This window comes from Vanellus vanellus (genome assembly GCF_965231255.1).
Source record: "Vanellus vanellus genome assembly, chromosome: 10".
Classification (NCBI taxonomy): Eukaryota; Metazoa; Chordata; class Aves; order Charadriiformes; family Charadriidae; genus Vanellus; species Vanellus vanellus.
In genome coordinates this window covers 21,689,967-21,701,432 of record NC_138915.1, presented here as the reverse complement: position 1 = coordinate 21,701,432, position 11,466 = coordinate 21,689,967, and the positions used below count along the sequence as shown (strand labels likewise).

Sequence of the window (11,466 nt, the reverse complement as noted above, 5' to 3'; positions counted from 1 at the left end):
TACAGCTTTTTCAACAAATGCTATATATATTTTGAGATATTTTATCTGCCATTAAGGTATACTGTAGAGCTTTATGTTAAATTAGTATATTCTATGCTTACCTGTACTATTGAGAAAACTATTTCAGGTTTTCATTTCCTTTCCTTTTTAGGATATTTTGAAAAATACTAACAAACATTTGCTAGGTAATATGCAAACCCTAATACTACAGTAATTACAATACAGTATTTATTTGCCAGATACCTCCAAGAAAAACAAAACAAAACAAACCCCCAACCATCATTTCAGCTAATATCTTTAAAGAAACCCCTTTTCTCTTTTTCTCTCCTCCCTCTCTGCTCCACTAGCTGAAAAGCCAATAAAAAAATTCTCCACCTCCTACACAGTTCAGAACAAGATCTGTGTGCATTTCTCCTAGGCATGTTTTGAGACCCAGAAGGGGATGAAAGTAGTTAATGTGCAACGGGAATCTTAATTTCAGGCACAAATCTGTACCTTTCTATTGACCTTGCTGATATGCTACAAGCTAAATATTAAACAATTTTTGGATCAATTTCAGTCCAGCTGGGGGAGAAGAAAGAGTTAAAGAAATGTCTCAAGTATACTTGCATTCAGCTAATCAGACTTTGTGTGCATCTACAAATGGTACAGAACTGAAATCAATCATTGATAATGAAACCACAAATGAAAAATGGACCGAAGACTCCTTTCCAGGATTAGAAATACTGTGCACAATTTATGTCACATATGCTGTGATCATTTCAGTGGGTCTCCTTGGAAATGCTATACTCATCAAAGTCTTTTTCAAGATTAAATCAATGCAGACGGTTCCAAACATCTTCATCACCAGCCTGGCATTTGGAGACCTACTGCTTTTATTAACTTGTGTGCCTGTAGATGCAACACGTTACATTGTGGATACCTGGCTCTTCGGAAGAATTGGGTGCAAGCTGCTGTCTTTTATCCAGTTAACCTCAGTTGGAGTATCAGTGTTTACCCTGACTGTTCTCAGTGCTGACAGGTGGGTCTGATGCGACTGATTTGCCAGGAGATGCCGCAGGTGTGAAGTTAGAAATTAATAAAAGAGCAGAAAAGATTATTTTGCAGAATATTAAATGGCACATTGTAATAGACTAAAAAAATAAAAAAGGCAAAAAACCAAGCACTCTCCCATTTAATTTTAAAATGTGTGTTAGAAAAATTGGAGCAGTTCTTTTTAATGGAGTGAAGTGAGAAAGACTCTTTTAAGTCTTTTGACCTTTTATTAGCTGGAAGCACAGTACGGTGTTTTTTTTTTTTCTCAGTTGCACAGAAAGGGGAAATTGCTTAAGGCAGGGAAAAGACAGTATATTGGTGCTATCTAGTGGTGCACTAAAGTAGTCAGGGAAGATGAAAAATAAAACTGAAAATGACTGAGTGGAAATCCTTTGTCCTCTGCACTCAGCGAGACTCTAAAATCCTTGAACATAAAAGACTGACATGTGGGGTAAAAAGTTAAAAGTAAACACAGAACAGACCGGGGACAAATTAATGACTTGTGATTTGATGGTTACTGCAATACTATAGCAATTGTCAGTGTGAGATAATATGGCTCAATTTGAATATTTTATCTTATAGTTCATATATCTTTTCCAGAGATAATTTAGCCTGACATTAAACTCAGGTTACAGTGAAAGCACTGTTAGCAAGGATGACTGCTCCCATCTGACTGCTGTCAGGAGTTGCTGAACAATTAGGTTTCCATGCACTTCTTTTCTGAAAGAACAAAACTAAGATGAGATTTCAGTTCAATCAGCATGAGCATGTCAAGGAGCAAAAAAACCCAACATGAATTTTAGTATTAAGACAGAAAATGATTTTCATCTTGGATGCCAGCAATTATGAATTGCATGTAACAGCAAGTAGTTCATGTGTCCAGAATTTAAGCAATGCTACTGCTACTGTACTCCAAAAAAAGCCGTCCAACACAGGAATGGCCACACTGTGTCAGATCAAGGGTCCATGTAGGCCAATGCCAGTATAAGAACAAGAAAAGACACATAGGAAGAATAAAAACCACTATCCAACACTACACTTATACCCTAAGCCTTCAGATGACCTCCTGAGCAGATGTGGTTTCTGTCTATTTAATAACCTCAACGGGCTTCTCTTCTAGATCCTTGTTCAACCTCTTCTTGAACTTGTTTCACAATGACTTTCACTGCCTGTTGCATAAATAACTCTTTTTTTTGCTTTGCATGTGGCTTCATTTGATGGCCCTGGCTCTTGTGCCAGAAGAGACAGCGATCCCTATCCATCACCCCAGGCTATTTATGTTATGTTCCACCCTTGGTATGGGCTTTTTTGAGTTAAGGTGTGCAGAGCAGCACATGTTGTTCAGGAGTTGCATGAACAAGAGATATATATAATTGCACAATAGTCTCTTTTGCTCCCATTGTTTTCCTAGTAATTCCTAAAATTTTGATTTTTTTGTTGGTTTATTAGGGTTTGTAGGTTTTTTTTTTTACTACTGCTGAATATTAAGCTGATGTTTTCACTGAACCATCCTATTTATCACAGCTCCAAGGTCTTCGTCCTGTATGAAGTCAATTCAGAATCCATCATTTAGACACTTGCTTCTGTGTTTGATTCTTTATGGTAGCTGTTACGTAAATACTCCATGCTACATTTGCACAGGGTAACTACATGGTAAACTTACTGAGAAAGCTCAGAAAGCTCAGTCACGTGCATAATGCCAGACTATCATGTTCCAGTATACTAGAAGATTTCAAAGTCAGTAAAAATGGTATTTATTTCATAAACAGCAGTCCATCTTGCAGTTTGCTATTTAAATTTGCCTAGAGGAGAAAAAGACCAGATCCTCAGCTTGCACAAAATAGTACAACTAAGCTGTTTTATCCTCTGGATCCTTTTTCACTGCCTTTCCTTTCACGCCAGTCTTGTGTCTCCCTGGGGGGGTCTCTTCTTTCTGCATCATCGAGACTCCCTAATACTTTGGGACCAGGGTACATTGGTTCCTGTGCTTCATCCACCTTCATGGCAGTTGGTCCTTTTTCCATGTCTCATTTCCACACAGATTTTCACACCTCTATAGATTTACCCAGATTTTTCTCATATGTCTGACTCAGTCCACATGCTGCAGAATCACAGCCATGAATCAACAGCAGTGTTAGCTCCTGTTTTATAAATATGAATGAATACTGGAGCATTATTTTGAGTCAGATCACTGCACTCAGCTGGGATCTGAAGAACATGGAAGAAAGGAGAGGTGCACATGCTTGGTTTCATGTATTTATAAAACAGTTAACCTTTTTCATACCTTTACCAGTTTTGCATACTAATTCCCTCATTTACCTTTCGAGGCAGCGTCATAAAAATAGGAGAGACAATTCCCCTTAGTGATCCTAATCCAAACAGTAGAAGTCATCTTTATTTAGGAAGGCTTTAATGACAAGCCCTGCCAGCCAATTCATTAAAATACACGCTTAAAATTAACTTCTACATTTCCATCTTAATTACAAAGAGCTAGTATCTATTTTTAATTTCCAAGGCGATTCTATCACTCAGTTTAGCGAGAACAGGGATGGCTTTATCCTCAAGAAGTTTGCATTGTCAGTGCTTGCATTATTTCTGTATTCATTCTGACAGTGATATTGGTTGGCTTCAGGTACAGAGCCATCGTTAAGCCCTTGGAACTGCAGACCTCGGATGCACTCCTGAAGACCTGCTGTAAAGCTGGCTGTGTTTGGATCGTCTCCATGATACTTGCTATCCCAGAGGCTGTTTTTTCAGATCTGTATTCTTTCAGCAATCCTGAGAAAAATGTAACTTTTGAGGCATGTGCCCCCTATCCTGTATCAGAGAAGATCCTGCAGGAAGCTCACTCCCTGGTTTGCTTCTTAGTGTTCTATATCGTACCCCTAGCTGTCATTTCTGTCTACTATTTTCTTATTGCCAGAACTTTATATAAAAGTACATCCAACATGCCAGCAGAAGAACATGGTCATGCCCGTAAGCAGGTAAGCTATGCTCAAGCACTAAGATGTCCAATTTTCTAAAATCTATCATGCTGATTAAGTCTGAATTCTTGAGTGCAAAGTCTTTACCTGATAATAGAGTAAAAAGCTCCATAAACTCAGCCCATATTAGCAATCCAAATTCAGCTATGCACTTAAGCACCTGCTTATGACTCATTAACTTAATTGTGAGTGTACATGCTTTCCTAAAGAGGGAAGGGGGTTGTTTTGCGTTGTTATGAACCTATTAAACTCAGGAGTTACAATGTTGAATTGTAAACAGAGACCTCATCCATGTAAGCTGACACATTAACTATCGCACTTTTATATCCTAGTCTAGATGAGATTGCCACGTGATTCATAATGGAAAGGGAATGTGCTCTGCACTGGGAACACCTTGTTAAAATAATTATGAAATAAGATTTATTTTTCTATTGTGTTTGGTTTGTTTTTTTTTCCATTTTGCTTTTTTGGTCACGAACGCATTTAGACTTTTAGACCCCTTTGAAAATCAGTACCAACTACATAAGCATATGTTACTAATTGCTATTAATACCACAAATGCATTATTTTCTTGTAGATTGAATCCCGCAAGAGAGTTGCAAAAACAGTGCTGGTGCTTGTTGCTTTGTTTGCCTTTTGCTGGTTGCCTAACCACATCCTCTACCTATACCGCTCTTTTACATACCATGCTTCTGTAGATGCTTCTACCTTTCATCTGATAGCCACTATTTTTTCCCGTGCCTTGGCCTTCAGCAATTCCTGCGTCAATCCTTTTGCTCTTTATTGGCTGAGTAAAAGTTTCCGGCAACATTTTAAAAAGCAAGTCTCGTGCTGCAAGGCAAAACTTGGAAAGAAGCCTCCCAGTGCTACCCACAGTAATACACCTACCAGAGCCCTGTCCATCACAGGCAGCACACATGGCTCAGAAATCAGTGTTACACTGCTAACAGATTATAGTATCACAAAAGAGGAGGAAAGTGTTTAGTCTGTTTGGGACGAAGAAGGACAGAAACTGAGCTTTTGCAATCAAGTCACTACCGCTGGGAGCCTGGAAAAAGGTGCCATGCCTTTCCCAGTCTGTGAAAGCATTTTCATCAGAAGTTCCTCATTTTTTGAAATATAAAATCAAGAAATTAAAATGTGTGGCAGAAGAAGTTGCAACAGCTGAACTTTCCAGCGTAAGCTCAAAGGGATTGTTCATGTTCCCGAGCACGAACGCAGATCCCTAGCTGGAATTCCTGGACTGGGCAGGACAGGAGTCAGCAGAGTTGGTGTGAAATTGTCTGTGAGGATGGTTTTGTTCTTCGTGACATTGACTTGTGACTGAGAGCTCCCTCTGTCAAATACTTGCCTCTATAGCAAGGAAGCAAAGCCACGTACCTTCACAACACCATCAAACAGGCAGATTTTTGATTTATTTCTTTTCTTGTCCTGAATGACAAAAAATGGTAAACATATCAGAAAGCATGCTAAAATGAAAGAAAGCTAAGGTTTGTAGTACGATGCAGTAAAAATGAAAAAGCGTTATGGGCCAGATCCACACTGGCCTTTGCTCTGCCAGCGACTTTGAAAATTCTGGGTGAGAGCTGACTGTCGTGTAAAGGGATGCCTTTCGCAGTTCCTAAGGAAGCCAAGAGAACCAGCAGGTGATCATCTCTCTTAAAAAGCTATAATCATCTTCAACAACACTTGTAAAATTCTTCGTGATCTATGAGCATAAAATCTCAAGAGTGCAGAGTTGTTTATTGTTATAGTGATTTAACATCAAGAAATCAGGGTGGATCTGTACTAGAGTGCTACTTTGGATTCACAGTGCACTTTCGAAGTGAACGGCTCAAACGTCCCCTCCTGCCTGACTTTGCTCTGTCTCCGAGAGTGGCCTTGAGTGCACAGCCTGGACTTCTCTCAGATGAAACTGTGCATCCAGTCCATGGAACCAGACTAGAGTGAGTTTGAAGTAAAGCCCCCAAAAGTGTACGCCGGGTTGGTCAGACTAATCATTTCCCTCCAGAGATCCACTGCTGCTGTAGTGTACGTGGTCATATCTAAGTGGTCTGCATATTTTCAACTATGCTGGGAGAGCTGGATTTCTCTATTGTACTCATTTTCTGTTCTTCGAGTTATTCAAGTAATACCCCTTTTCAATATTAGGATATACTGTCTTTATGCAATAGGCCTTCTAATCTCAAAAATCCACTGATTGTATGACTCTGCATGCAGAGGGAAGTCAGGGACAGCCCATCATGGGCAGCCTGTGCATCCTTAAAAACCTCAGCAGCACTGCTGCCAGAGACTCTCTTCCCATCAGAAAATACAGGAAGCAAGTCTGCCTACCCCACGTTACATACATCTCGAATGACACCTATTTTTATGAAGTTTGTGTACCCTGAACCAATATTGTGTTCTGTGGGAGATGGTGATAGAAAACACAATAGATATTCCATTGCTTACAGGACTTCTATCTCAAAAACAGATTTGTATGTTATAGAAGGGAGGTTGCAACATACAAATTAAACAAAACAGTGCTGTCAGTCACAGAAGTTACAATTTTAACTAACCCTTGAAGATATAACACCCCTCAGCTGCACAGAGCCCCTAACAACACATGACTGGAAATCCATCCATCCGTGCACCATTATTTGACTTCATTATAAGATGAGAAAATCTATTTGCAGTCTCTCTCTGTTGACTGCCCTAATCAGAATAATAAAACCAAACTATAAATCCCAAGGGCATTGGAATACAACCTCTGCCATCCTCTTAAACCAGTTTAATGATAGGCCATTTTAATCCCATCAAGCCTGGCCTTATTTTACTGCACTCTTCATGTTACACGCTGCAAGGCTATAAACACTAATTTTCCAATGGATTCTCCCTTTTATCGTACCATTTGTAGACCAGGGTAGGATGACTGAAATGAATGGAAATATAACAGCACAGAAATACAATTTACGGCAAACCAGACTCTCTTTGTCTTAATATAACACATTCCCTGGTAGTGAGCTATGTACAAACACAACAAACATATTGCACTGATATTTTCCCCTTCTTTTTTTCTTCAACAGAGCTGCAGCGTGACATTGAAATAGGTAAATAAGCCTACACACTTACAGGACTACTTTTATCTTCCTGAATCTTACTACAGGGAATTCTGAAATCAACGAACATTACAGTTCCTTACATCATTCTTTATTATAGGTTATTAAAGCCTTTGGAATACAAATCTGCCACATTTCTGGACTTCACAATTTTTCTCTGTTGGAAACCAAATTTCCCACTGCAAAATCCTTGTCTACACCTCACAGCATCCCTTAAAAACCACAGTTTCCTAACTCACCATTTTCCTTGCTTTGCATGCAGCTACTTTTCGCTTGTGTAACTACTCCTCTAACTGGATGGTCTATCTATTGCTAATATACCCTGTTACAAATTTGATATTTTTGCTATATGCTGTACATGTTTTGTTTAAAGACTGGAAATATTTCAAGCCATAATTTAACCATTCTGTGTACTTTATGCTTTTATAATTCTGTACTTTCAGATCTTCATGACATGTTGTATTGGAGTGATATATTGGTCAATGTTTATTTTTAGGTAAACAATCCAATATTATTCATTCCACCTATTCCCCCAATATAATTATCCATAAAATGCCTCCACATTACCATAACTGGATTTAGGGGGAAAAGGTTGTTTCCTTTGCAATCTTTTCTCAGTGTTTCCAAAACCAGTTTTTTCACCCCTAGGTAATACAAGTGTAATTCTACAAGAGCATAAGGGAATAATGTCTATTTACATAAACAATGAGTGTTATTTAGCAAAGAACAGGCATGAGGAATTAGGGGTTTACTATTTATATCCACAATGAAAGAATAGGTAGAAAAAGGCAGAAAATACTGAAATGCAAGACTCCATCAAAGGTCTTGTTCATGGGGAATCTTATTGAGTAAGTAAATACGATTTCTGGGACGTACCTTTTTTATAGGTTGTTTTGTGAATGAGATGTACACATTAACAGCTTTAATACATACAAATGTAACAATTAATGTTCGCGTTAGCAACAGGTTTAGCATCAATACTCTAATTCGTGCTGTCAGTATGAGATGCTGGTGTAGTTTAAAAAGAAAAAGCCACAAAACTGAACAAAGCCATGCCAAAGTGTAAATATAGTGTAACAGACTGCATCTCCAGCAAATGGCACAGAATATTAGTCAGTTGTGAAATTATAGCCATTTTAAAGCTCATCCTCCTGTTTTCATAGAAAGTATTGTTTTATTTTACATAGTTAAGTATGGGCTGACTGCTGACTCTCGCGTTTCTGCTAAGAATATCACAATTAAAGAACAAGCTAAAGTTGCACACAGCTACAGCACTTACATATTTCAATCAGTAGTACTTATAATTACAAAAAAAAAAATACAGGCTCTAATTAGCGTTTAGTTCTGGGCTCTGCCATAGATAGTCCCCTCAGTGCAAGGTGAACTGTTGTGGAATTCCCTTTGTCAGCATAGGAAAGGGTAGTGAAATTTTAGCACATCTGGATCTGGTCCTGTCATTTTTTGCACTGTGAAGAGTCCTCTTCACTCCCACTGAACTGTGTAACAACTACAGGCTCCAGTGCCATGGAAAGTCCAAAGAGGAGTTACCTCTCTGTACTTAATGACTAGTTACTGCCTCCTTGATTTAACATAACAAAGCATCTTAACTCTTTACCTAAGTGAGTATCAGCTAGTGAATTGCTGGTTCCCCTCTAATAGATAGTAAAACACCACTTCACGAAAACCAAGATTTTGGTACTTTTAGTAGGTGGTATTTCTAGACCAACAATCAGGTCTGATGAACCAAAATTGCCTTTTATCACACAGGAGAGTCAGATACAAGATACAAAATCATCATGCTAATGCCTCCTTTTAATATTTACTTTGAGACATTTTGTCAGGATTTAAAACGCCATTTCTTGATAGCTTACACTGACCTGAGCTGTGTAACACTCAAGCTCTTCGCACCATCCCCAGAACATGCAGCTTGTGGCAGCAGTGCTTGTGCAGCCATGAATTATATCGTTTCAAGGATGTGATTGAGAGGAAAGGTGTCTTGACCCCCCAAAACGACAAGTTTTTTCAGTAGAATCAGCTTCCTAAGCCGTCTCACTGTGCTGTCTTTACTGAAAAGAAAGAGAACAGATGGTGGTGACATGGCTGCCGTCACACATGCTGCTATCTGCAGAAAGTGTGAGGGAATTTGAGGTAGTTTGTCCTCATAGCTGCATTAAAGTATGCAGATCAGATTTACCAGGCACTAACCCTGCTGCATGCAAGCATGAGCTCACTTCCATGGGACTGAGATTAAAATTGACTCTCCTACTCCCCAGGACAGTGCCCCAGTGACTGGCTGGAGGCAGATATGCACACTAAGGGAATCTGTACGGTGTGGACACAGACCTCACTACGTTTACTCAGGTTATGAATGTAAAAAAATGCCAAAATCAGATAAGCAGTTTAAGACTTAAATTGTATTGCTCTTACAATGTTTAAAGCTATGATTATCTTACTTCCAAACATATATCCAATTCTGATATTTATAAGTAAGAACAGCTTATGTTAAGCCTCTCATGCTCCTCACCAAAATCCAATACCTCTTTGAGAGCTAATACAAATGTCTGTTAAGCTGTCAGTTTGTAAAAGTGATGACAAAACAATTTTTGGACAACTATCATAATAGCCCTGCCGAGACAAAATTATTGAAGCATGAAAGATGCCATTAGCTAGGCTGGATGTTCTTTGTGTAGCAGCCAAAGGTTACTAGAAGTCTATATTTATATCCTTAGCAATTTCATCTGACGGCCTGTTGACCAGCCAGTTATCTCGTGTCGCTCTCTCCCTACAGAGCTTCACAAACACAGGATTGTGTCTTTGATTTTATTATCATTTCAGTCTGTATGACAGTAAAGATATATTTGTTCCTGGAATACTCATTTCCAGAAAACTTATGTCCTGAATATTATTTTCATTGCTGAGTGGAAAGACTGTTTTGCTGCTGGTAACCAGCCACTGCCAGCCTTGGTGGGACTGTTCAGCTAAATTTTCATTTAAAACATGTGCACTGTTTTAATACCTGGGTTTTACAGCTCTGGGATAAATTTTGCAAAACAAAACCTAAATAGTGTGCTGTTTTATCCTCTAAATAAAAATAAATACTTTTAAATACATAATTCAGCAATTACATTTGCTTTTGATGTAAAGCTATTTGGGTTATGCTGTGAAATCCACTAGATGGCACTGAATGAAGGTGTTTTAAAAGAACTGATTCAAGCAAGAAAATTTTATTTAAAATATTTAAGTATCCACTGATAGAGTGCTACGCTGATGAATAGCGAATTGCAGGCTCCACTAATGCAAACCAATTCAAAACTCTGAAGACAAGCCTCATCCCTTGCATTGTACCAACCCTTTTGGAAGGGGGTGTAACAGCCCATCACACCGCTGTCCTGGGGAAAGCAGGTACTTGTGCCACCCAGGCAGACACAAGCAACAGCTCCTCCTCCCCAGGAGGCTTAATTGATCAAACCATTGGCAGCAGCAATGTGTACCAAGGGAGGAACAAGAACCCATGTGATTTTTTTACATTTAGCATGCCACTTAAGTGTTATCTACCTCTTTCTGGCTTTGTCTTTGCCTCTAGTAGGATATGAAAACACTTTCATTCTCAGTGACAGATGATGACCAGTTAGCTGCACAGCACCTCAACTAAGAGCAGCAACTTGATTGCTCAGTGTTGTCCAAGGCACAACAGGGAAAAGTATTGCAGGAGGACGGACTGTCAGTCCTTCATGCCCCTTAGCAGGCTTTTATTTTATCACGTAAGTAAAACTTCCAGAGCTTCCACACAAGGCCCGTCTAGGCAGGGCTCCCCACGCACAGCAGGACCAGAAGGTTTTCCAGGCTCAGAAAGGCTTCCAGGCCCAGAGCCTCACGCCAAGGCGCTGCCTGCAGTGAAATAGAGCTGCAGCCCGAGGGAAAGGAGCCAGGCCAGCCCAGAGCAGCGAGGAGCCCGACTGACGCTGCGCCATCACTGCAGGCCTCGGCCCGCCCAGAGGCGGGAAAGCAAGCCCCGCCCCCTGCAGCGAGCACCAAGGTCCCTCCCTCTCCATTGGCTCCGCCGTCCTCACGTGATCAGCCAGCCTGCGACTCAGTGGCTGCGGCGTGAATAGAGGGTGGAGAGAGGGGGTACCACTTCCGCTCCTGCGCGCTAACGGGGGCGCTGGGACGGTCACCGGCCACGTGAGGCGGAGGGGGCCCGCGCGCGCACTCGCCCGCCCGCCCGTCGCTCCCGGCTGCGCGTGCTCGCGCGCTCCCCGGCCTAGCTGCCGAGAGGGGCGGGGCGAGCGGGCGCCTCAGGCGGCGGCGGCGGCGGCGGCGGGTGCCTAGGCCCGGTGAGGGCGTCTCCC

At 40.6% G+C, this 11,466-nt stretch overlaps 1 protein-coding gene across 1 annotated transcript; it reads left to right on the top strand.

Annotated features, from left to right (window-relative positions):
* Positions 1 to 590: 590 nt before the first annotated feature.
* On the top strand, positions 591 to 5,004 carry BRS3 (bombesin receptor subtype 3; the record flags this gene model as incomplete). The annotated part of the gene is made up of 3 exons (XM_082488250.1): positions 591 to 1,021; positions 3,668 to 4,019; positions 4,597 to 5,004. The coding sequence occupies 3 exons, from the start codon at positions 591 to 593 to the stop codon at positions 5,002 to 5,004; spliced, it is 1,191 nt and encodes a 396-aa protein (XP_082344376.1).
* Between the last annotated feature and the right edge of the window lie 6,462 nt (positions 5,005 to 11,466).